Below are 24,055 nucleotides of genomic sequence, written 5' to 3'. Positions count from 1 at the left end.
AGCATGCACTTTGGTGACAGTGGGAAGGAAAAACTCCCTTTTAACAGGAAGAAACCTCCAGCAGAACCAGGCTCAGGGACTGGCTGGGGTGAGGAGAGCTGCACTGACAGTGCTGTTATGAAGTAAACCTGAACATGTTTAAATCACAGAGCAGGAAGTGCCCCTCTCACCGTGTTTAACAACATCAAACAGGAAGTGGAGAACCCGAAACATTTAAACACAACTTATTTTTCCTCTAAGCTCCTCCTCCTCATCATCATTAAAGGAGAACACTTTCAGAAAGTATTTTAATTCTGAAAGAAACAAAATTCAAAGTTCATCTGACAGCCCTGCTCTGTACTTTATTATGGCGGGCCAACACTATTTTACTTTGGCGGGGCACTGCACTTTGCCATTGAGGCTGTTTTTTCAGTTTTTGTACTCATCTTCATTTCATGAAACTGTAGCAATATTTAGTTTCTACAACAAAAAGAAAATGAATAAAAGTCAACATTCTTCATGATCGCTTTATTTTTGCTGTTTGGGAACAAACTGAAAACACCCAAACATTTTCAACTCATGTATCACATAAAAAAAATAAAAAATAGGCTCTTATTTACAAAATCTTACACACAGGTAACTTCCTGTTACTACAGTAAATAATGCAACAACAAGTATCTAAAAAAAACAAACATTTTCTCTGTTTTCACTGACAGGAAACAGCTGAATCAGAGGGGAATGGCTGTCAGGTCAGATCTCGAGGCAGAGCTGAGGCTCCGCCCTCAACCCGTGTCCTGGTGGAGAGACGGGGCGTTGGACCGTTTAAAGGGGACGCTGTCCTCAGAAGATGGGAACCACCTGAGAGGAGTTCTCAGAGTTCTGATCTACCTGAAGAAGAGAAAGAAAAACGAATGGATGACATCATCAGGACAGGATTAGCTGACAGCAGACCGCCAAACGACCCCGTGATGTCCAAAGTGCTGCTGCTGTCGCTGAGATCACACTAAGTTAAACTGGCGCGCTCACCTCACTGTATACGGGGGGAGGGGGGCAGTGAAGTTCAGGCGCTCTCATTATGAGCCCACCCTCCTCCTCCTCGTCCTCGGTGCCATCGTAGTCGTGGAGCAGCGGCGTGCGGGGGCCGTCCACCCTGAGGTCGCGGTGGATGTTGCTGTAGCTGGGTGGAGCCGAGGGGAAGGAGGTCCAGCTGGAGCCGGCCTGGCTACACATGCTGCTCGTCCGGCTGCCCACGCCGCTGAACGGGATCGTTCCGATGACCAGCGGCAGCTCCAGAGTCAGCTTCTCGCTGCCGGGGATGTGCAGGTAGATCTGAGGGGGTGGGGCTACAGGTTAAGCCTGCATCATTCCATTTTACTCATTTTACTTCTGATCTTATGACAACATTAGTGGTCTCTCACCATGAGAGCGTAGTCCACCTGGATGATGTCACAGCCAAGCAGAGAGGGCTTCAGTTTGGGCACCTTGATGGTCCTGCCCTGCCACATGTCGCACATCCCAGAAATTATGTGGTTTCCTCGCACCGCCGACAGCTTCTGACGCAACACCTGCACACAGGAAACCGCACAGGTCACACTTCCTGTCCCATGGCACTCACGTCTGAAAGTAAAGGTTAGGGCGTCACCTTGGTGCGTCCGTCCACGGCATACGAGTGTTTGGCGATGATGGCAGCCTTCGGCACCACAATGCGGGAGCACGTGTTCTCGAACTTGGCGTTGATGAAGATGTCCTCGCCCTCGCAGAAGCCCTTCCTGTCGATTTGAGCGCTAATGGACACCTGGCCATCAGGGATGAACATGCAGGTGACTTTCTTCTGAGCGGAGGCTGCCACCGGCGCCTGAGGGGAGGGGGAGGAGTTAATGAGCAGCACAGGTGACATCTCACAGCAGAGCTGTGCTGCATGGCCTTATGCAAGGATTATTCTGAACTGCACAGTTCAGAATAATCCTTCTTTACTGATACTGAGCCCCCCTTACTTTGAGCTCCACCCCCTTTAAGACTACTATCCTCTGACTGGCTACCCCTCACTGACAACAGATGGGTAGGGTTCTAGCCCTCTCTATGACATCACAGAGATCAGAGAGTAGAAAAGCCTGTAACAAACTGAGCGTTTCTCCGTGTCTGATATGAACATCTAACAGTAGAACAGGAAGTCAGCGGCAGGAGATGTGCATTAACCAGAATCTACTTCCTGTCTGAAGTTTGATTCCCGGGCGTTTCGTACCAGCAGGTCGGCTCGGTTCACGTCCAGCGGCTCCTCCACCTCAAATTCCTTCTCACACTGCAGGGCATGCTCGGACGGGCGGCGCAGCTCGGCCCGCACGTAATACCGCACCGAGCCCAACTTCCCTCTGAAGGACGACACCAGGCACCTGAAAGCAGAGCAGTGGCGTTCAGCAGCATGATCAACACGCCATCAGAAAGCAGCGGCGGGACTGGAAACTCACCCGGGTGGCGGCAGCTCGAAGCCGAACTGGAAGCTGAAGGTTTTACCAGCAGGAAGCAGGAAGCAGCCGTCAGAGTCTGAGACACAGGAAATAAGTAATGAGCAACTTCCTGTTTCACATTAAAGCTCAATTCTCTGACTGCAGAAAATGGAGCTTTTACTTCTTGGGAGTAAAAAGAGCGACTTCCTCCGTTTCTTTTTGTTTTTATCCTGTCTCACATCCTGCAGTTCCTCTGGAGTCCAGCAGAGACAGTAGTGAGCCAGACCCGCAGACTCCTATGTTAAAATGAACATGTTTACAGCGTGAAGCAGACACTGCTCTGGTCCCTGAAGACAATCTCCTCCTTCATTCGTGGGTTTTTATAAGTACAATTAAAGTTTGCATTACATCAGTCAATCACTGAGAGACTGCAGGAAATCCTAAAATCATGCAGATTCAGATTCTTCCGCGTGTTTCTCTAACTGATCTGGATAATAAAGTTTTTTTTATGTGAGCTTTGAATCGATACCTGTATTGATTAACTAATTCCTGTACTGTCTGATCTCGGAGCTTCACCTGGGCTAAGCGCCACCTCCAGCCGCACATCCTCGTCGTACTTCAGGTACTCCACCTCCTGGCTCCTCCCGCGCTTCTTGCGGGGCTGGACGCGCGCGCAGCCGGCGGCGGTGACGCGGAGGCCGTCCACCCTGCAGGGCTGCTCGGCCTCCAGCTGCACGGAGCCGGACAGCTTGTCCCCGCTGCTATAGAAGGCGCGGCCGGGTTCGGAAAACACCACCCGGAACAGCCGCAGCCTGCTGGCCGGGGACAGAACCATGACGACGGCCGAAACGGACCGGAAGTCAAGGGGTCAGAGTGTCACGGAGCGACGGTGAAATGTCCGGTTAGTGCAGAAACCGCCACCGAGGCGCGAAAACAAAATGAAATAAGGGTTTAATGAACCAGGGAAGCTGCTAAATTAGAGAACTGGAAGTGCCACCGGGCCAGGCTGTCGGTACCGTCTGTGATTCTTTCTGTAAACAACCCCGGCCCGTTTTATACCGCAGGAGGGGCGGGGGTCCCACTACCCTCCGAGCAGCACGTGCGGACAGCGTGAACTCGCCAAGCCTCTGCTACAGGGAACTCTGTGATTGGCCGGCCCAGAACGTCAGCCAATCGGAGCGCGAAGTGGACGCGTGAACAGTGCGTGAAATGGACTGTGGGCGGGGCGTCAAGCTGGCGGGCCATAAATGAGAGAGAGCGCCCAAAGAGCGGAGTCATCAGAGTGAGAATAGAAACCTTCAGTAAACAGCTCGTATACACAGGCAGCGACACCTCCATCCACAGCTTACACCCATCGCCATACACTACACCTCCATCCACAGCTTACACCCATCACTATGCCTGGGTGGAGGTCAGGGCTGGACTGGGACAAAAAAATCGGCCTGGGCATTTTGACTAGAGACCGGCCCACCAGGTATTATAGGAAAAACCATAAAGCCTTTGAATGAAAACAAACGCTGTTGTCACAGTGATGGACGCTGTCTTGTTGGTATATATGTATCAGTCTCATAAACTTAAATCTACACCATCCTCCTTATTCTGGTATTCTAAACAGTACCCGAAAGTAGACTGCTTGGTCGAGTTAACCTGAACTATCTACAACACATGGTGAAAACCTGAAATTAAGACAGAGGAGACTAGAGGTGAGACATGATCATTACTGATTACTGATGACAGATTTAGATATATTTTCATAAACCATTCATTTTCCACATCAATAAACAGCATGGCAGGGCAAAATATTCTTTCTAACATGGCAACCTTTACAAAGTGAAAGGAGATAGAAAGACAGCTGAGAAAGAATAAAACTTAATTGACTTTTTGATGGCATTTTACACACAGCACTGGTACAGTATCTAGAAAATGTGGGAAATACTGGCATCATATACAGTACTTCTGAAGAAATTATGATGGGACCCTAAAAAAATTACTATGTACAATAACCCTAAACAAAACATATTAATGCCCTACCTGGCCCCCTGGCAACACTTTGCTAGACCCGCCCCTGCACAGTTACCAGCTGTCAGCTACTTAGAAAAGGATCCTGGTGTTATTAGTCTCTCAGAAACAGTTCATAACTTCCCTACACAGAATAACTCCAGCTTTGTGTCTTTTTCATTCTAGCTGAAGTCCGGGACAAACTGTGTTCCTTTTCACTTCAATACGAAACGCATAATATTTTCTCTGAATACGAGACGATTCCGTTTTTTTTACGGGACAGTTGGAAACTCTACTAACTAACCTTATAAATAAAATAAGATAAAACAAGTTCAACATCAGTAACATCATAGCACCCGCCCAGCAGTATATAAACTCCGTCATGCTAGCTAGTACGCAGTACGAGTTACTGTAACTGACTGTAAAAAGTCAGCAAAACGAAAATAAACTCCACCTAAACTTGGTTCATATCTGACCCAGATAGACTGCAGGTCATAACTTCTTACCTGAAGTTCAGTTCATCGCCTCGGGTCTCTGCTCCTCCTGCCTTTCCGTCATCCACCTGCCAGCGTGTTGCATCTGCTGGCCTCCATCACTTGCTAATGTTACTGAATCTGTGGAAGCTCCGCAATAGCCAAACAACTGAGTTATTTTTACACATCTCCCAGCATCTGGCCAATCCACCACCTTTCAGCTATACCGTTACGGAAAAAAACGGAAAAAAAACAAACAAACCCATCGGCCCACCGGGCAAATGCCGATGGCCAGTCCGGCTATGGTGGAGCTGTACGCCATGGCTAGAACCAGACTGAGAGACAGCTCCATCCATCAGGCTGTCAGGATGCTGAACTCTCTCCCTGCTCTTACACACACCAACTCCAGACCTGCATCCACCTCTTCCCTCTGAACCCCCCCAGACATAAATAAAACAAACTGAACATCCACCATCACCCTTTCACTGACTGCCCCCCCCCACACACAAACTCTTGCCCACAGTCACTATGGTTGTGTTGGACACTGTTGTTTATGAAAGACTGCATTGTGTTGTATATTAGACTTCTATTTTTTAATCTTTATATTGTTTTACTGTAACACTGAGGGCTGTGTGTGTTTGACTCCACCCACACATACCTATACACTACACCACCACCAGCTCACACCCATCACCATCCAGCTACAGCTGATCACCACCTACAGGAAACCTGAGAGCTGACACACAGCCGGAGCCGGTGCACGGCTCACGTAAAAGATACTTTCACACTTTTATAACTGTCCATGTACGGTCTCACATGTGCATGGGGTGGTGCTCTTTTTGTGTTTTGCCGAATGCTCTTCCAGTTTGTGAGGTCACATCCAATCAAAATCCTCAAATTTTACTCATTAAAGCTCAGCCCTCACAGACAGTTTGTTATGATTACCTGTCGGTCACAGAGGCCACGCCCCTATTTACAGTGGCTTGCAAAAGTATTTGGCCCCCTTGAACTTTCCCACATTTTGCAGTTATTTGTTTGTAAAACATGTTTGGAATCATGTCTGATTTTCGTTCCACTCCTCACGTGTTTGTGTTGGTCTTTCACGTGGAATTCCAATAACATTGATTCATGTTTGTGGCTGTAATGTGACAAAATGTGGGAAAGTTGAAAGGGGCCGAATACTTTTGCAAGCCACTGTATGTAAACAGTTGAGTTCTGGTGCAGGTGAAACAGCCCACACTGCTTACATAACAGAACACTGGAGTAAACTCTCGACCATCTCATACTTCTGTTTAATCAGTTTTCTTTTTGATGTTTATTCAGCTGTGTGAGAACTATAACTTTAATCTCAGCCAAACCGATTTACTCACAAACAAATCAGACACTGAAAAAAGCCAAACAATGACATTTATAAGTATCTAATTGACTTATATATCATGTTTGACCTGAGTAGCCAAAGACCACGGTGGGGTTGAAAACGATGTGCGGGGAGTTCGTCTCCCAAAACGTCGGAGCACTTTTGCAAATATGTGAAATCGTGATAAGCCGAGCAGATGTTTGAAGTTCACGCAGCTACATTTTTGCCTGAAAGTATGTTTTGTGACACAGAGTAATATTAAAAGTAGCTGCTGCCATTGTTGGAAACTGGAATATGAATATGAATTCTGGGATAATATAGGCCACAAAGGATACACCCGACCCATCCTTCAAATCTGGGAAAAGGGGAACGCATTTGGAGCAGCTTTTGAATTTGGACAGGCTTCATCGCGTCGCTGTGACGTAATCGGGCTACAAATGCGGCCTCAGGAGGATGCAGCCCATGAACTTGGACACCCCCAATGTCATAGTTTTTCCAATACTGACACCTTTATGAAAGCAGCAGTGTGCGTGCTACTGTGATTTTCACTTTTCACAATAATGATTTAACACAACACCTTTGAGCTTTTATTTTGAAATTGTGCGTTTTGGAAAGCTGAACGTAGAGCACTTGGAGACGAGCACAGGCTGTAAAAAACAGACGAGAGTGATCACGGAAAGGTTTGGACGTGTGAGAGAAAAGATGTAAATCACAGTCACAGCAGGGCGCTCTGACACAGTTCAGTGGGCTGAACTCACGTTGGTGTTGATACTGTTGATGTTTGGATTGAGCTGTTCCCTGCAGGCCATTCAGAAAGAAGAATACAGGTCACCTGACAATCATTTCAGCCAGTAAGCACTCGCGTTTACACTGTGTGGAAAATGAATAATTCTGTGAACTCAAAACTAAAAAGAAAAACTAAATAATTGTCCTGTCCACAGCTGTCAACATTACCTCGTCAAGCCTAAGAGCCCGCTGCTGACCCTGAAACGGCGGTGAGGTCGCAAACCGTGAGTCAGCGTCACGCGTTTTCAGGTAGACGGGACCTCATGAAACAAACAGGACGAGTCAGGCTGCTTGATCCATGCTTTATTACAGGAAGTGAAACACAGTCAGCAACCAGTCAGCAACTTTCCGCAGTGAAGCTCCACTCACGTGTTTCACATGGACATGAAAACCAAAACAGATTCTATCACCTGGATTACAGAGCCCGATTAGCCCCACCCCCCACACGTCCATAGATCTGAGGCTCAGACAGAAACGTGACGGCGCGATGTGTCGGGTGTCTCGCTCTCACCGCCGTCTTAAATACGCCAATAAATAAACAGTAAGTTAGCGTTTGTTCAAGTTTAGAGGAAAGAAGCAGCAGAGTTCCCGTTAGCATGTTCGTCCTCTCCGAGTCCGAACGCCACCAGCACACAGACGTACAGCAGTCTGCTCATATGTACACGCCACAGGTCAAAGGTCAGCAGGCTTCCTGACCCTGTGGCCTCCTGGGTCCCTCCAGTGTGACGTGTGAGAGGGTCATCTGTTCAGCTTCTCATCAAACCTGCAGAGAGACAGGAAGTGGATTCATGAACCGCGCCAACATCATGAGGCCTTAACGTCTCTGTGAGCGTCTTCGTCTTCTCTCCGTCTTCCTCACGGCACAGATCACGTGACATTTCTGCAATCGTTTCTCAATAAAAGGCTCAATGCAAACTGATGGAGGGCTTTTAATTTGGAAATGATACAGGAAGTATGACTCAGTAAAATAGGAGTTAGTCAAACAGAAGGAATAAGAAAAGGCTGTTATCACCAGCTGTTAAGGTGAATAGGGGTCAAAGGTCAGTATGGGTTAGGTCTAAAACATACAGAAGTAGCAGCTAACCCAGCTGCCACTGTTAGCCTTTTTGTGAGGTGTTATAAGCGTTTTCTTGCATTTTGTATTTAATCTGTGTGTTCAATCGATCATCAAAGTTATCTTAGAGCCAGATTAGAGTTACAATGGAGTCCAAGCCAGAGTGGAGTCAGAGCGGAGTCAGAGTGGAGTCAGAGCAGAGTTAGAGTGGAGTCAGAGTGGAGTCAGAGTCAGAGTGGAGTTAGAGTGGAGTCAGAGTCAGAGTGGAGTCAGAGTCAGAGTGGAGTCAGAGTCAGAGTGGAGTCAGAGCAGAGTTAGAGCAGAGTCAGAGTGGAGTCAGAGTGGAGTTAGAGGGGAGTCAGAGTGGAGTTAGAGTGGAGTCAGAGTCAGAGTGGAGTCAGACTGGAGTCAGAGTGGAGTCAGAGTCAGAGTGGAGTTGGAGTGGAGTCAGAGTCAGAGTGGAGTCAGAGTCAGAGTGGAGTCAGAGCAGAGTTAGAGCGGAGTCAGAGTCAGAGTGGAGTCAGAGTGGAGTTAGAGGGGAGTCAGAGTCAGAGTGGAGTTAGAGTGGAGTCAGAGTCAGAGTGGAGTCAGACTGGAGTCAGAGTGGAGTCAGAGTCAGAGTGGAGTTGGAGTGGAGTCAGAGTCAGAGTGGAGTCAGAGCAGAGTTAGAGCAGAGTCAGAGTGGAGTCAGAGTGGAGTTAGAGGGGAGTCAGAGTGGAGTCAGAGTGGAGTTAGAGTGGAGTCAGAGTCAAAGTGGAGTCAGACTGGAGTCAGAGTGGAGTCAGAGTCAGAGTGGAGTTGGAGTGGAGTCAGAGTGGAGTCAGAGTGGAGTTGGAGTGGAGTCAGAGTCAGAGTGGAGTCAGAGCAGAGTTAGAGCGGAGTCAGAGTGGAGTCAGAGTGGAGTCAGAGTGGAGTCAGAGTCAGAGTGGAGTCAGAGTGGAGTCAGAGTGGAGTTAGAGGGGAGTCAGAGTGGAGTCAGAGTCAGAGTGGAGTTAGAGTGGAGTCAGAGTCAGAGTGGAGTCAGACTGGAGTCAGAGTGGAGTCAGAGTCAGAGTGGAGTTGGAGTGGAGTCAGAGTCAGACTGGAGTCAGACTGGAGTCAGAGTGGAGTCAGAGTCAGACTGGAGTCAGAGTGGAGTCAGAGTCAAAGTGGAGTCAGACTGGAGTCAGAGGGCCTTACTGGCGGATGGCGTCAGGGATCTGCAGCTGGTCTGTGGGGATGAGCTCGGACAGCTGCTGCAGACTCTGAATGAAGCGGATCTTCCTGCTGAACTTATCGCTGTGGAGAACAGGGTCAAAGGTCACAGGTGAGACAGACCAACTACATCAAGCTAACACAACACATCAGGACCTGGGATAGTTTAACCTGTAAGATTTCTCACTGAGATTTATCTGTGTAATGACCAGATCCACCACAGGAGGCCGCTCTAACCGAGGGGGAAGACTTGGGGTCCTGTTCTAAAGCTCAGGTCTGAGCTTTAGAATGTGTTTCTGCTGCAACATCCAACATCTGCATAACATCAAACACTCTTTAAGACACTGAGATGGCGCCTTGTGCTGACCGATGTTTCCATCAGGCGGTGCAGTTCTGTGAGGTTCTGGTTTCACCAGCGTGCACCACAGACTCTTGGAAGAATTCTTCAAGATCGAAAGAATTACGAAGATTGGCGATGTGTTAATCGTCAGCAACAGACATGACAGCCGTTTAATCTAACGCCAGTAAATTATTGGGTCTTAAATGTTATGTAGACATCTGCCACCAGGTGGTGCATCGTCGTTGGGAAAACCTGCTCATCTCCATCTATTATTACTTTATTACATTAATATAACAGGAGGTTCAGTAAAAACGTCCTTCAAGGAGCTGCTCTTTACTTTCTTACTCTGAGTAACTGTCAGAGCCTGTACTTTTTCACTTAAGTTTAAATCCATACTTGAACTTTTACTGCAGTATTTTTTAACACTAGTATATGTACTTCATATTGATGTCGTCAAAGAACAGCATCGTGGTCCGTAAAGCCCAACAGCGACTCTACTTCCTCCTCAAACTGAGGAGAGCGAGAGCAGAGAAAGGATCGTGGGTGCTTCTCTGCCCTCACTCCAGGACATCTACTCTCTCCCTGCTCTGTCGACCCCGCCCCCCCAAAACTCTGAACCACCGCCCTTCACTGACTCCCACACTCCCACTTTCCCAAAAACACTCAGACTGTGTTGGACACTGTTGTGTGTATAAGACTTTTATCTTTTATGTTGTTTAGTGTAACACTGAGGACTGTGGGAGCCCTGCAGTTTCACTGTGTATGATCTGTACATGTGCTTTTGACAATAACTCTTCTCTACTTAAACACTGAATGTCTGGACTTTTGCCACCTCTGATCATGAATGTGATAAATATTTTAAAATGCCTTTGTTGTTAGTTTTTGACATTTTCCACCCTGCTTCTCTCAATGACTATCGCCCTGTAGCCCTCACCTCAGTAGTGATGAAGTGCTTTGAACGCCTGGTCAGAGACTTCATCATTTCTTCACTACCAGACACACTGGACCCACTACAGTTCGCTTACCGTCCAAATCGTTCCACAGACGATGCCATCTCTCATCTCCTCCACACATCACTCACTCACTTGGACACTAGAAGGGGGAATTATGTTAAAATGCTCTTCATAGACTACAGCTCTGCATTTAACACCATAATTCCCTCCACACTCACCACCAAGCTGGAGCATCTGGGACTCAGCTCATCTATGTGTCAGTGGATCTCCAACTTCCTAACTGGCAGACCACAGGCAGTAAGGATGGGCGGACATGTCTCAGCCTCCACCACTCTCAGCACTGGAGCCCCCCAGGTGTGTTCTGAGCCCCCTGCTGTACTCTTTGTACACATATGACTGTGTGGCCACTACCAGCTCCACCACCATCATCAAGTTTGCTGACGACACCGTCGTGGTGGGCCTGATCTCTGATAAGAACGAGACGGCCTACCTGAAGGAGATTAGGAATCTGGAGAACTGGTGCCAGAGGAACAACCTCCTTCTAAACATCAGTAAGACAAAGGAGCTGATAGTGGACTTCAGCACTAAGCAGGAGAGGAACTACCAGACCCCCGTCATCAACGAGTGCCCAGTGGAGAGAGTGGACAGCTTCAAATACCTCGGAGTTCACATCACGCAGGACCTGTCATGGTCCTGTCACATCAACACCGTGGTGAAAAAGGCCCGACAGCGTCTCTACCACCTCAGACGCTTGAGAGACTTCCAACTGCCCTCCAAGGTGCTCAGGAACTTTTACTCGTGCACCATAGAGAGCATCCTGGCGGGAAACATCTTAACCTGGTTCGGGAACAGCACCATGCAGGACAGACGAGCTCTACAGAGGGTTGTGCGGTCAGCTGAGCGCACCATCCGCTCCGAGCTCCCTGACCTGCACTCAATCTACAGCAGGCGGTGCTGGACCAAGGCCAGGAAGATGGTGAAGGACCTCAGCCATCCCAACAACAGACTGTTCTCTCTGCTGAGGTCAGGAAAGCGATTCCGCTCCCTGAAGACCAACACAGAGAGACTGAGGAGGAGCTTCTTCCCGCAGGCGATACGGTCTCTCAATCACACCACCACACAGTACTGACCCACACATATGGTTCTTACACACACACTGGACTTTCTGGACTTTGGTTTTGCACAACACTGGTCACTATATTCTTCATTTCCAGTTAATACTTGTACAGCTGCTGTTATTGTGTATATATTTATTTATATTTAGATTTCTTCATACATTCTTATATAGTTCTATATTGTGTATTGTGTATTTTGTTGTACAGTTATTTTATTTTCAACTTTAATTTATATATTTATCTTTATCTTATTCTTCCCAGTTAAATTTACCCTTCATTCTAATTTGTGTTGTACAGTTATTTCATTTTTAACCTTAATTTATATTTTATTCCTTCATAGTTAAATTTACCCTTTTTAATTTTTCATATTTATTTCCTATCTTATTCATAGCCTTTTCCTTTTTTGTTTTCTTTAGGTCACGAGCAGTTGTCCAAGCATTTCACTACATATCGTACTGTGTATGACTGTGTACGTGACAAATAAAATTTGAATTTGAATTTGAAATTGAACTAAACTTCTGAGCATTTCTTACTTTTACACTAGTCTGTTAGTCTAATTTCTTTCCCTCATCCCAAGTAAAGACTCATTAGATGCTGCACCGTGAACGTGCACACAGTGATTTATCCAGTGAGCTGCACTTTGACTCCATACAGAGTCAAAGTGCAGCTCACTGACAGAGGCCCTGCTAGATTTCAGCTTCTTGGTACTTCACTGCCACCTTCTGGTGGTAGGAATGCACTGCAGCCAACCAGGGTCCAGAAAAACCAAATGTACATTGTGTGTGTGTGTGTGTGTGTGTGTGTGTGTGTGTGTGTGTGTGTGTGTGTGTGTGTGTGTGCGCGCTGACCTGATAAAAGGTTTGACCAGCGTGATGAGAGCTTTGATGTACCAGGCGGGATGGACGACCAGCAGCCCCTTCAGGTCCTTCTTCAGCCTGCGGAGACATGAGGACAGTGAACCCCCATGTCCTTGTGCGCTAAACACACTTCAAAGGCCACCGTGACCATCAGCTGGTCGCGGTAACGCCATTACGTATGACAGACGAGTTAAAGTGCTGCTGTGGTTGTAAGCGTGCACAGCTGTGATGAGGAGGAGGAAGAAGATGACCTCCAAAGAGCTGGAAACATGGCTGAATCCCCGACATCATCTCCCAACAGCAAAGGCAACTGATGATTACATCATGACCACACAGAGCAGCGCTCCAATCAGAGCGTCTCTTACACAGCGAGCGTGATCAATCAGATTAAAGACGTCATGACGGAGTCTGACCCGACGTCAGCACCATCACCTGCTGTCGTTGAGCCACAGCCAGCTATTAGCTTTTATTAGCAGAAGGTGACATGGCGAGAGGCGGGGGGTGTTGAACCCCCACTGCTGCCATCTTGGATTGCAGAGTTGGTGGGTTGATTGTTTCCAAACAGGAAGTCTGACTCGAGTGGATGCTCCAAATAGGATCTCGGCGCTGCACACCACGCAGCGTGTGAAAATCAGGTCGTGACCCTGACACTGCAAATGGATGAATAGAGGGGTCATTTTTGTTGTGGCTGTGATGGGGGCGGAGCTCTCCGTTGGCGCTCTTGCCTATGGTTAGCGTAACGCGCCTTGTTTTCACCTTAGCTCGTCTCACATTCAGAATATCCCGTCTTCCTCCTCTCACCCACACCGGTCGCGGCTGATGGCCACCCCTGAGCCTGGTACTGCTGGAGGTTACTTCCTGTCGCCAAAGTGCCTTCTCATAGGGGGTCACATGATTGTTAGGTGCCCCGATGCGACTGTTCGTGCTACATAAATAAAGCAAAATTGCAGGTAGTTGAACTGAAAGATCATCTCGCCGCATGGTCCACAGGTCGGAGCAGACACAGCGAGCAGTTATGAGAAGCTCTACTCGTCTACGGGGTCACAGTTACTTTTTTTTTTTTTCCTCTTTTTTAAGGCAAAGAAAGATGCCCAACGGATTTACTTTACCAAACTGACCATCCCAGCCTTGCCATAATGGTCCATTTGATTCACCTTTTATTGTTTATTTTATTTTCACTTACTGAATACGGGACAGACTTGACTGGGGGAAAGAAGGGGAGAAAGAAAGGGGGAAAGAGAAACAGCTGAGAAGAGGGACGGGGGAGAAGGTCAAAAGACAAAAACCAACAGAATGAGCAGAAAAAAAAAAAAAGAAATAAATGCATATATCAATCACCTGGGTCACCTGCTGAGAAAGAAAAAAGAAAGCAAGCAGAAGAGAACAAGAGTAATAGAATAAACAGCATCACAATGATATATGGGAATATGACAGTAAATACTAAATATTAAACATTATTGTGCAGCACATAAGATCAACAGAACACAGTGTGCTTTGAGGTAGGAGCCAAAAAGGGTGTAGTTTGTGGGTGTGATCACCCGTGTGTACACCTGTGAGCATGGACGCGCTTGTTTTTTTTTTAAAGGTTCCTTCATGTAATGATCTGCTAGAGGGTGTGGGGGGGCCACAGCCCCGTCCTCCAGGGCGTGAAGCAGGTATGGAGGAGATCAAAACTCCAGACATCCAGAGGCCCCCAGAACACAAGAGACCAAGGAAGACCAACAGAGGGGCAGCCGCGCCACTGTCCCAGAAAGAGCTGAGGAGAGTCCCAGATGAGGGCTCACTCAGCAGCCGCGGAGCAGAAGCCAGGGGGAGTTGCAGTGACGCGCCCGTGAGCTCCGCCGGCAGCCAGCCGTGCCTGAGTGACCGAGCCCCAGGCCGAGAGGCCGGGGTCACCCCACCTCCGAAGTGGCCCGAGCGAGCCCCAGGCTCCAGGCCCCGATAAGCGGCCGCCAAGGAGTGAGCCGGTGTGTACCTGGACGCCCATCCCCGGACACAAAGAACCACCAACGCACCGATGTCTGAGGGAGTCCGCCACTGGCAGGGGAAGTGGTGGTGGGGGGAGATAGGCCTCCAAACCTTGGAGGGCATGAGGTGTCCCCAGAGAGGTGGCGCCTGACACCCAACCTGACATATAGACACAGACATACAGGCACACACAGACACAAACATCCATTCCCACCCTCATGCTCTCATGTGCACTCACTCCACACTCAACCAACGTGGAGACAGACATAAAGAGACGCTGTACACACGATCACACTCCCCAAGCGTACTCTACAAACCGGGTCTAGGTACCCTTGCCCCTGGAGGGGGGGGAACTGCACCCAGACCCAGGTGGTGTTACCCTTTTCCCTGCGGTGGGGGGAGGCAGACCGCCCCGACTCCGCAGCAGCAGGGAGGCCCCACACTCCAGACCGCAGTCGGACGGCCAACTCCTCCTCCTAGCCCCCCTGCTCCAGCAGGTCGCAGAGAATGGGGGTGAGAGAAGACTCCAAACCTCCCTCCACCCGCTCATTGTAGTGTTGATGCATGTGTGTTCTAAGGTGCAATTAAAACCCAGGAGGGCATGGAGCTACCTGCCAGAGAGCAGCAGGTATGCGCATGGTCCCTCCTGATAGCCCTCAATGTCTACGTGTATTTAACATTGAGAGGTGGACAACGACGCCAGGGGTGGGGTGTACACCCTGATGGTACTTTAGATTACGTGTATCGTGCCCACCCCCAAGATCCTATATGTATGTGTAATGAGAGTGTGAATAATGTGAATGTCTAAGTTGTGGGATAAAATTGAGGCAGAGGCAGCCAGAAGGGGACAGAGGGGGGGGGGGGGGGGGGGGGGTAGCCTCCTCTGCACCCTGGTGACATACCCCTACTCCAAGGTCCTGCATGTGTGGGTGGTTGTGATGGAGCGGGAAGAGGGAGGCAGCTGGAGATGGGGAGGGAAGGAAGGGAGGGGCAAGTGACCCCTCCCTGGGGCCAGCTCCCCCGCTGACCCCAGTAGGTACCCCCATACTCCGCGACCCGCCAGGGAAAGGGGGCCCAGGCCCATCCAGACCGGGGCCCAGCGCAGCAGCGCCTCCCGGCCCCACAGAGCCCAGGACAGTCTACCCAACCCCACCACAGAGAAAACTGCACCCACCCCACCATCCACTCATCTTCCAGACTACATAAGACAATAAACACCCAGGCTGAGATCTTCCTCCACCTCTCCTGTATCTCCCCCTCCTGTAGAGAGAGCCCCTGAGGAGAGGAAAGCTCCTGCAAGATGTGACAATCTTCCCCACCAGTTGAAGAGCCCCCCAGGTGGCTCGATGCACCGGCGGCACCCTGCTCCAGGGCTGGGCCCCCATGCACCCACCCGCCCACAACCCCGGCAACACACCAACCAGGACCCAAGCCCCCGAGGCCCGGCCCGGGCCCCAGCCCAGAGACGGAGCGCCCCCAGAACCTCACGCCCATCCCGGACCTACCCAGGGGCAGCCAGGGGTCACAGTTACTGAAGGAACAGGAAGTAAAGAAGCTCCACCCCTCAGAGCGGTGCTGAGAGGGGATGCTGTACCTCCTGTCGATGGACGTGTAGCACTGGTGAAGCCATTTGATGGAGGGCAGCTTATTTCTGGGAGCCATGGCGCACAGGTAGACTAGCAGGTAATTCTCTGAGACCATCAGGTCCAGCGTCCCCACAATGTACCTGCAGGGGAAGACAGGTGATAAAGGAGGCGTGGCTCACACCTGCTAGCATTTGACCACAATTTCTGGGCCCAAACTCACCTGAACAGGTTTTCCATGACATACTCGTAGTTTTCCACTGTGTTCTCCGGCAGGTAACAAGAAGTGAAGAGGATGATGGCGTTCATCCCGTCTCCAAAGTAGCCTGTCAACCAACCACAGGCAGAGCTGTCACGGTGCAATTTCAAATACAACACAGTGTTAGCTCCATGGCACCTGCAGGTGTGTTACAGGTGAGTGTGTGTGGCGCTCCTGCAGGTGTAATATCAGTGTATCATCTTATTTGTGTTACAGGTGTTTTTCAGGTGTGTGTGAGACCTGGAAGCTCCTGCAGGTGTATTACAGGTAGTTTGGTGGGTGTGTGACCTCTGACCTCCATGCGACAGGACCTGCAGGTACGGCTCCAGGACGCTCATGTTGACATGGTATTCGTGTCCTGAGATGCAGAACCGCCTCCAGCGCCGCCCTCTGCTGTCCACCTGATCCAGCTCCATCAGACCTTCGGACTGCTCCATCGGATTTCTGGCCACACCCACAGCTCCACCTCTGCCCATCCGAGGAAGGTCGTCTGTGAGACAGAGGTCAGAGGTCAGCTGCTTTTCTCTCGGTTACATTACTTCCCATCTGCGTGCACATCTCACCGTCCCACTCCAGGTCGTGCATGCTGTCCGGCAGTGTTCCTGTCTCGCTGTCCGATGGCGTCTCCAGAGCTTCCAGGTTGATGTCAAGCGACGGTGTGTCGTCTGGTGTCCCTGACAGCGCGGCTGCAGAGAAGCTGTTCCGATCGTTCGAGTCACGGCGGTTCAGCGTGAGACTCAGAGACGGTGCCACCAGACGCTTCTTAGCTCCGCCTCCACCCGATAGAGTGAGGCTGGTGACCGGAGCTAAAGAACAGAGGACAGAGTGAACACTGATTGATTTTTGGAAGATTGTTGTCATTGATTTTGATCACCTTTGATTGGTGACTTTGAGCTTTGTCAGAATCAGAATACTTTACTGAGCCATAGAGGAAATGATGTTGGTTACAGCGCTCCAGTACCAACAGCAACAAAGACAATACAGGAAATAAACAATAGCACAATATATACAATATTTACATATATATAAGCCACTTACTAACAGTGTTGAGTAAGTTACTTTAAATTAGTAACTTAGTTACATTACTAGTTACTTCCATCAAAAGTAACTCAGTTACTTGAAGTTACTCGTTACTTTCAAAGTAACTAGTTAGTAGGGAAAGTAACTTTGGTTTTACTCAGACTTCTCTTGTTAATGTGTTGCTTCCGTAACTTTGCCAGTCTTCTAGCTTGCTTACTTGCCACAGTGCACTGTGCCACCTACCAATAGAAAGGAAAAGATAATGTGCACATTTCCACGAGAGAAATCCCACGCCTGCACCATCGTTGACTGCTGCCATGATTCTAGCCTACATCACAGAGTCATGTGCGCTTTTTACATCCAACACAAAAACTGCAGTCGTGGTGCTTTGATTGTACTCAGAACTCGGAAATTCTGCCTTCTGAATAGGAAGATGTAGGTAACAGCAGACTGCAGATGAGCTGCATACAGGGCTGGACTGGGACAGAAAATTGTTTCTCCATCACCTGTTCAGCTCTGATGATTCAGTAAGGACATCTCCTGGTTTCATCTTCATGTTTCCCTCTCACCACATATCCAAACCGACATCATGACCAGCAGCTTTACAGCTGTGGCTCCAGCAAACATCAGCTGATACTAGAAATTAATATTAAATAAACTCCACCTAAACTTGGTTCATATCTGACCCAGATGGACTGCAGGTCATAACTTCTAACCTGAAGTTCAGTTCACCTGACACTCTCGGACCAGCGGCCGCTTCGGGTCTCTCCTCTTGCCTCCCTTTCCCTCCTCCACCTGCTGGCCTCCACCACTTGCTTATGTTACTGAATCTGTGGAAGCTCCGCGATAGCCACCACACGAAGTAACGAGTAACGAGCCTATCTAAATCCCAGTAACGAGTAACGCGTTCCTGATTTTGGCATAACTAGTTACCGTGCTCGTTACCACAATAATAACGTAGTTACTGTAACGCGTTACTTAATAACGCGTTAGTCCCAACACTGCTTACTAATAAATATCTGAATAAGAAAGAAGAGCATGAGCAAAGAGGGTGTAGCAATAGCAGTATACAGTGTGTTGGGTGGATGAGTTGTACAGGGAGATGGCCACAGGCAGGAATGCATTCCTGGGTCGTTCAGTGGTGCTTTTTGGTAATCTCAGTCTATGACTGAGCGTGCTCTTGTGGGAGGAATTATCCAACACTGTCTTTATCCTGGACAACGTATGCCTCTCCATCACAACCTTAAGAGAGTCCAGCTACATCCCCACAACATTGCTGGCCTTGCAGATCAGTTCGTTGAGTCTGTTAGCATCAGCAACCCTCAATCTGCTCCCCCAGCATGCAACAGCGTAGAGGATAGCACTGGCCACAACAGACTCGTAGCTTCAACTTTAGCTTACAAAAATTGGTTTTCACCTGATTCTCCTGCTGGACTTTCTGTGTCATCCTCTGGAAGTGGTCTGAAGCAGCAAGCCCAGCAACGCCAGCCAGGTAAAACCAGGTAAACATGTGAAACAAAGAGGTGAGAAGATATTCACCACACACATTAGCTTTAGTTTGCATTTATTCACAGCTATTAGCTTCTGTTAGCACATATTAGCATTAGCCTTTATTAAAGCTACATTCGCCTCTTACCATATGTTACTATTAGCCTCTGTTAGCACAAATTAACATCCTCCATAAGGATCTATTTATCTTTATTAGCCTCTGTTAGCATGACCTCTGACCTGGGGAAGCCATCATCCTGCCACTCCTCCCTCAGCTCCATGTCCTGGATGTTGGCGGGGCTTGAGGGCCCTGGAGCAGACCTGGAAGAGCAAAGAAAAACCGAAACTGGGACCCAATTCAGATTCTCTTCTCTGATTGGCTGATTGTTCTTCTGCAGGTATTTTGACGTTTTTTTGTGGTTCTATTATTTAAAGTTAAATAAAGACCAATAAATAAGTTTGTTTGATCGGACATTCATGACTCACACACACACCTTGGTCTGACCTCCTGTGACGTTCGTTTGGAGGTTTGTAAACTATTTATAGCTCCAGGGTTTCCGTCCAATCACAGATCTGACCTGCAGGCAGTTAAGCCTCCTGGTGATTAAAATCAGATCAAACCCGTCTGACTGCTCTGACTATCTCACACACACCTGAACAGGTGAACAAGGGAGGGGCTTCATTGTTCCTCTGTTTGCTGTGAAGCTGACACACCTGATCTCCAGCTACAGTAACTGAACAGGTGTGTGCAGTGGGTGGTCCTCTGCAGGTGAGGAGTGTTTTCACTGCGGTACCTTCAGGGTCAGCTCGCAAAAATATCAGAACTCTGATGAGCCTCCACAAAAACAAAGAGGAGAGATGAAGGAGTCTGTAAAGCTTCCTTGGAGTCACTCCTGGTGAGGAACAGCTGTGGATGGATACATGAAAGTTCAGATGAAATCCTGGTAAAGATTAAAACTCTTCACAAAGGATCTCAGCCAATCAGAGGGCTCCTCAGGTGAGAACATGTGAGAAGAAGGAGGAGGAGTTTAAGACGATGAAGACTGATGTTTGCAGATCGTATAATCTGCTCAGTTCTTTGTCTCCAGCCTTAAAGATTCGTAAAGTCTTGGCGGCTGCCCCCTGGTGGTGCGTGCAGATACTGCAGGTGAACTGCAGGGGGTGGAGCCAATCATTATTACATCATCACCTTTGATTCTGAGCTCGTCCCAGCAGATGGCACACTTGGCTCAGGCTGTTGATTTACAGCCAGATTTTCTAAAAAAAGCCAAAATGGTGTGTGAGCGCAGTCCTCAGGTGTGTTATCAGACGCACCTCCGTGGGCAGTAAGGTTAGGCCAGGAACATAAGATGCTTTGTTTCGGCGCGGGTTATTAAACTGCGTGTTGTGAACGTTAAATATTCTCCCCTAATGTCCTCGGCTCTGCATGTGTTACAACGGCCTCACCTGCGCAGGTGAAGCTGCAGGTGCAGAGTGCGAGGCGTGAACCTCAGAGCGATGTTCAGTCCGTTTCTTCATCAGCTCAAACACAGTTCACATTACTGGCAGTTTGTTTGGTGACGTTCACTCAGCACCTGCTCCACAGATCAGCTGTTTGCAGGAGCATGATGGGAAATTGCAAAAACTCAACGTGTGACACAAACTAGCGCATGACACGCAGGCGTGACCGGACGCCTCACCTGCAGAGCTTCACGGACTGAGTTAGGAGCTCAGAGAGTGTTTTCAGGGACTCGGGAGGATCAGAGGCCTCCTCTGGTCTTTGACTCTGAGCTCAGATCCAGGAAAAGGCGTCAGCTTCCTGTCCGAGGACCAGAACCCGATCAGGACCCAACCAGGAGCCAATCAGAAACTGCAGACTAATCAGTGAAGTCATCAGCAAGGAAGAGATCGGCGATGAGGCTCAGGACCTGGACCGGGAGACCCCATAGCAAGCAGGAAGTCAACGGACATCACTTCCTGCTGATCAACAGCCCAGATCATCAGGCGGTGAACATATCACAGAGACCCCTTCACTGACCGTCAGCAGCAGAAGCAGTTTGAATTGAACTTCCTCTTTTTACTGAGCAGGAAATGCGCACGCACACACGCACAAATACACACACACACTCTCACACAGCGTTTGAGCTGTAAATATTTACCTGTCCTCACCGTGCCCGTCTGTATGCTCAGTGGGGGAGCTCATGATGTCACTCTGATGTCACGGCGTGCTCTGACCAGCGTGTGGGACCCACTGGATGTCTGAGTGTGGTGTCCTCCTTCCTCTCCTCTCCCTCGCACAGAGGGAGTTCCCACTCTGACTCTATGGGGCTCGCTCGCTCTCTCTCTCTCTGCCTGACAGGTTTGTCTGCATTTCACCACAGAGCCGCCACCTGATTGGCCACGCTCACCTGCTCCTTGCACACAGGTGAGGTGGCAGATCAGCTTCAGCCTGCTTCATTAAAAATCCACCAATCAAATGCTGAAGCTATTTAAAGCAGGAGGAAGTGCAGAGTGTCCGCAGGGTCCTAGTGCCTGTGAGAGCATCTTAAATTCAGTTAAATGCTTTAAAAAGACTTTTATTTTGGAAGTCAGGAGGCATGAATGACATATATTTAGGAATCAACACAAGAAATCCAGAGATAAAGGAGAAAATTTTACAACCATAATTAGAAATAACATTTCCACTTCAAACACCCAAGTTAATAAATCGACTCACTACTAGGGATGGGTACCGGTGTTCTGACATAAACGGTAGTAACCAGACCGAAAAGCAGCGCACATTTCGGTGCTTTATTTCGGTGCTTTTTTTTCCTGAGCTGTGATACACTTCTAGCCAATCATTTTACGTTTCCCAGGATAGTAGGCGGGGCCAGGTACGTACGTTCTGTTAGAGCAGAGCTACAGATTAAAAATGTCCAAGGCGAAGCGGTCAAAAGTCTGGCTGTACTTCACAGCAAAATATGCAAACTCAGCAGCAACAAGTGCTTTAAGCTGATACTGTGATGCTGTGCAAAGGAGGTAACACCAAGAATCTGATGAAACACCTGGCGACGCATAGCGTTTTTTTAAAAGCCGAGAAATGCGTCGTATTTGATAGCTTGCTGCGAGAACTCACACTGTGCACGTTGGGTGTGGTGCCAGTTATCGGACCCGGAGCAACATCCCCCAAAAACCTGAAGAGGAGCGTCCTGGCCCCTAGACCTGCCAGTGTAGCAGAAATGATGAGGATGATGATGCAGCAGCAGCCGTTCTTCTCTGCGTGAGTAGCTTAATGTTGTTCGTGTGTAATTTACGTTGAGTAGGCTAACCACGTTATTACATTAATGCATGTAAGGTGAACTAGCAAACATCATCATAGCTACATGCAGCTGTCTTCTTGTTTGATGGCAGATACTCCCTGCACCCTGGACAAAAAGGCTAAAATGACCAAAGAAAAAGTGGAAAACAGCTAAACATGAGAGGTTTTTGGACAAAGTTTGTGTTTTTTCCATTGTTTAAGCACTGCTTCCAGCCAAGAGTGATACCATATATGCCCCATAGCTGCAGAAAAGGCTAACATTGTTATCTTTTTACAAAAACAAAACAAAACAGCTGAACATGGGAGGTTTTTGGACAAAGTTTGGGTTCTCCATTCATTAAGCACCGGTTCGAGCACCGTTTAAGCACCGGCACCGTTTCAAAAGTACCGATTTGGCACCGGTATCGGATAAAACCTAAACGATACCCATCCCTACTCACTACAATAAATACATCGAGTCCAACGGGGGAAGGTCAGAAGGAAGGCGAGTGTTTCAGAGGGGAAACCACAAGTCTGAGCAGATGTTCCAGATGTTTACAGAGTTGTACCCCAAACTTTATCCTGATGACTCATGATGAAACATTGTAAATAAAAAAACCAAAAACCTTTCTTCTGCAAACTTCCTGTTGCTGCAAGCTTCTTCCCTCTGTTTCACAATAAAAGTCTTTCCCTTCTCAGTGCAATTATTGTGAAACATGATTTATTCACAGCTGGTTTCCTGACAGTTGGCTGCAGTTCTTTTTCTCTTTAATAAAACACCCAAAACCAACAGCCTACGGAGGCCCAACAGTGCCAAATCTGTCAGAAATTCACATCTTCAGAAAACCCCCAAAAAAACAAACAGATTCAAACAAGCATGAAGGTCCGCTATGACGGCACACCTCAGCTGGATGCAACATGTGATCACAAGCTCAGGTACGAGCCAGTGTTGTGTCTGCACACGCTGTTAGCAGCAAAGTCTGTATATTTTTTTATATATTTTATTTTATTGTTTACTCCATTTAATTTGTAAAATATGCACACACACACACACACACACACACGTAGAAAAACATATTTAGTATACGCATCCAGTAATGCATATACTATTATATATTGTACATATATTTATTAGTCTCAGATTTAGCCATTCTTATATTTTGCTTGTTGTACGTTATTGTATTTTTGCACACCTCTGTTGCTTGTGAAGCTCGCACGCAAGAATTTCACTCACATGTGCTGTACCAGTGTACCTGCACATGTGATGTGACAATAAAAGTGATTTGATTTGAGTCTGTGAGAAATGGCACGGATAACAGTCTGACATAAAACTTTAAGTTTGCACCAAAGAGGCGATTCCCAAAGAGCTGAAACGGCACAAGTGTGAGGCCTGAAAACTCTGCAGCAGACCAGAGAGACAATCAGCCGATCGTCTGCTGCTCAGCCTCACAGGAGGAAACGCTGATGAAGGTCAGAGGAACGGGACTGATAGAGCGATGGAGCCACATCATGGTCAGCGTGTGCGAGGAGCTCCAACACAGCGTCAGCAGCCCCCTGTGAGACGGAGGCTCCGTCACAGCTGCAGCTCAGTCTATGATGTTACAGATCTTTGATAAACGTTTGAATTCTGAACCATCACATGTGTTTTGTATGTTTTAATAAACATACTCATAGAGAATATAAAGAAATGAGGGTGGCTCATGACTTTTGCACAGTGTGCTTTCATCCACGCAGGACTGCAGAGAACTTTGTGTCAGACCGATCCAACAGCACCACCTGCTGGCTGGAGGCCTCAGTCACAGCTGCGCCCCTGCAGTTTTTTCTGAGCACGAGGCGTGCAGCGGGGGCGGACCTTCATGCCTGCTGTCGGCGGGTTTCCAGACTCGGATTCTTTTGATCATTTTGGATTTTATTAGAGAAACAGGAACACG

General features: G+C 48.3%; 3 protein-coding genes across 6 annotated transcripts; 1 reads left to right on the top strand and 2 right to left on the bottom strand.

Annotated features, from left to right (window-relative positions):
- Positions 1-488: 488 nt before the first annotated feature.
- LOC147319873 (thioredoxin-interacting protein-like) lies at positions 489-3,566 on the bottom strand. 2 transcript variants are annotated; one of them, XM_086312712.1, is made up of 8 exons: positions 3,000-3,166; positions 2,605-2,719; positions 2,445-2,520; positions 2,222-2,369; positions 1,622-1,834; positions 1,398-1,544; positions 1,006-1,308; positions 489-867 (listed from the first exon to the last, which is right to left on the bottom strand). In XM_086312712.1, exons 1-8 carry the CDS (start codon positions 3,027-3,029, stop codon positions 820-822), a joined length of 1,080 nt encoding a protein of 359 aa, XP_086168838.1. In that variant the 5' UTR covers positions 3,030-3,166; the 3' UTR covers positions 489-819. The 2 variants fall into 2 exon arrangements, with proteins under 2 accessions (XP_086168838.1, XP_086168837.1); XM_086312711.1 differs by lacking the exon at positions 2,605-2,719 and having other exon boundaries at positions 3,000-3,566.
- LOC147319872 (uncharacterized) lies at positions 2,940-12,384 on the top strand. 2 transcript variants are annotated; one of them, XM_086312716.1, is made up of 3 exons: positions 2,940-7,102; positions 7,193-9,397; positions 9,498-12,384. In XM_086312716.1, exon 3 carries the CDS (start codon positions 10,892-10,894, stop codon positions 11,705-11,707), a length of 816 nt encoding a protein of 271 aa, XP_086168842.1. In that variant the 5' UTR covers positions 2,940-7,102; positions 7,193-9,397; positions 9,498-10,891; the 3' UTR covers positions 11,708-12,384. The 2 variants fall into 2 exon arrangements, with proteins under 2 accessions (XP_086168842.1, XP_086168841.1); XM_086312715.1 differs by having other exon boundaries at positions 2,940-9,397.
- On the bottom strand, positions 6,778-21,363 carry bnipl (BCL2 interacting protein like). 2 transcript variants are annotated; one of them, XM_086312713.1, is made up of 10 exons: positions 21,007-21,363; positions 19,109-19,189; positions 18,798-18,841; positions 16,924-17,166; positions 16,656-16,850; positions 16,325-16,427; positions 16,113-16,244; positions 12,542-12,628; positions 9,271-9,369; positions 6,780-7,800 (listed from the first exon to the last, which is right to left on the bottom strand). In XM_086312713.1, exons 1-10 carry the CDS (start codon positions 21,048-21,050, stop codon positions 7,776-7,778), a joined length of 1,053 nt encoding a protein of 350 aa, XP_086168839.1. In that variant the 5' UTR covers positions 21,051-21,363; the 3' UTR covers positions 6,780-7,775. The 2 variants fall into 2 exon arrangements, with proteins under 2 accessions (XP_086168840.1, XP_086168839.1); XM_086312714.1 differs by lacking the exon at positions 12,542-12,628 and having other exon boundaries at positions 6,778-7,800.
- Between the last annotated feature and the right edge of the window lie 2,692 nt (positions 21,364-24,055).

The sequence above is a fragment of the Aulonocara sp. 'chitande type north' Nkhata Bay genome, linkage group LG11, assembly GCF_057382095.1.
Source record: "Aulonocara sp. 'chitande type north' Nkhata Bay isolate Kocher_YH1m ecotype deep benthic linkage group LG11, A_spYH_male_GT1.1, whole genome shotgun sequence".
Taxonomy (NCBI): Eukaryota; Metazoa; Chordata; class Actinopteri; order Cichliformes; family Cichlidae; genus Aulonocara; species Aulonocara sp. 'chitande type north' Nkhata Bay.
The sequence above is the reverse complement of the archived record's forward strand: the minus strand, read 5'-3'. Positions and strand labels throughout refer to the sequence as shown.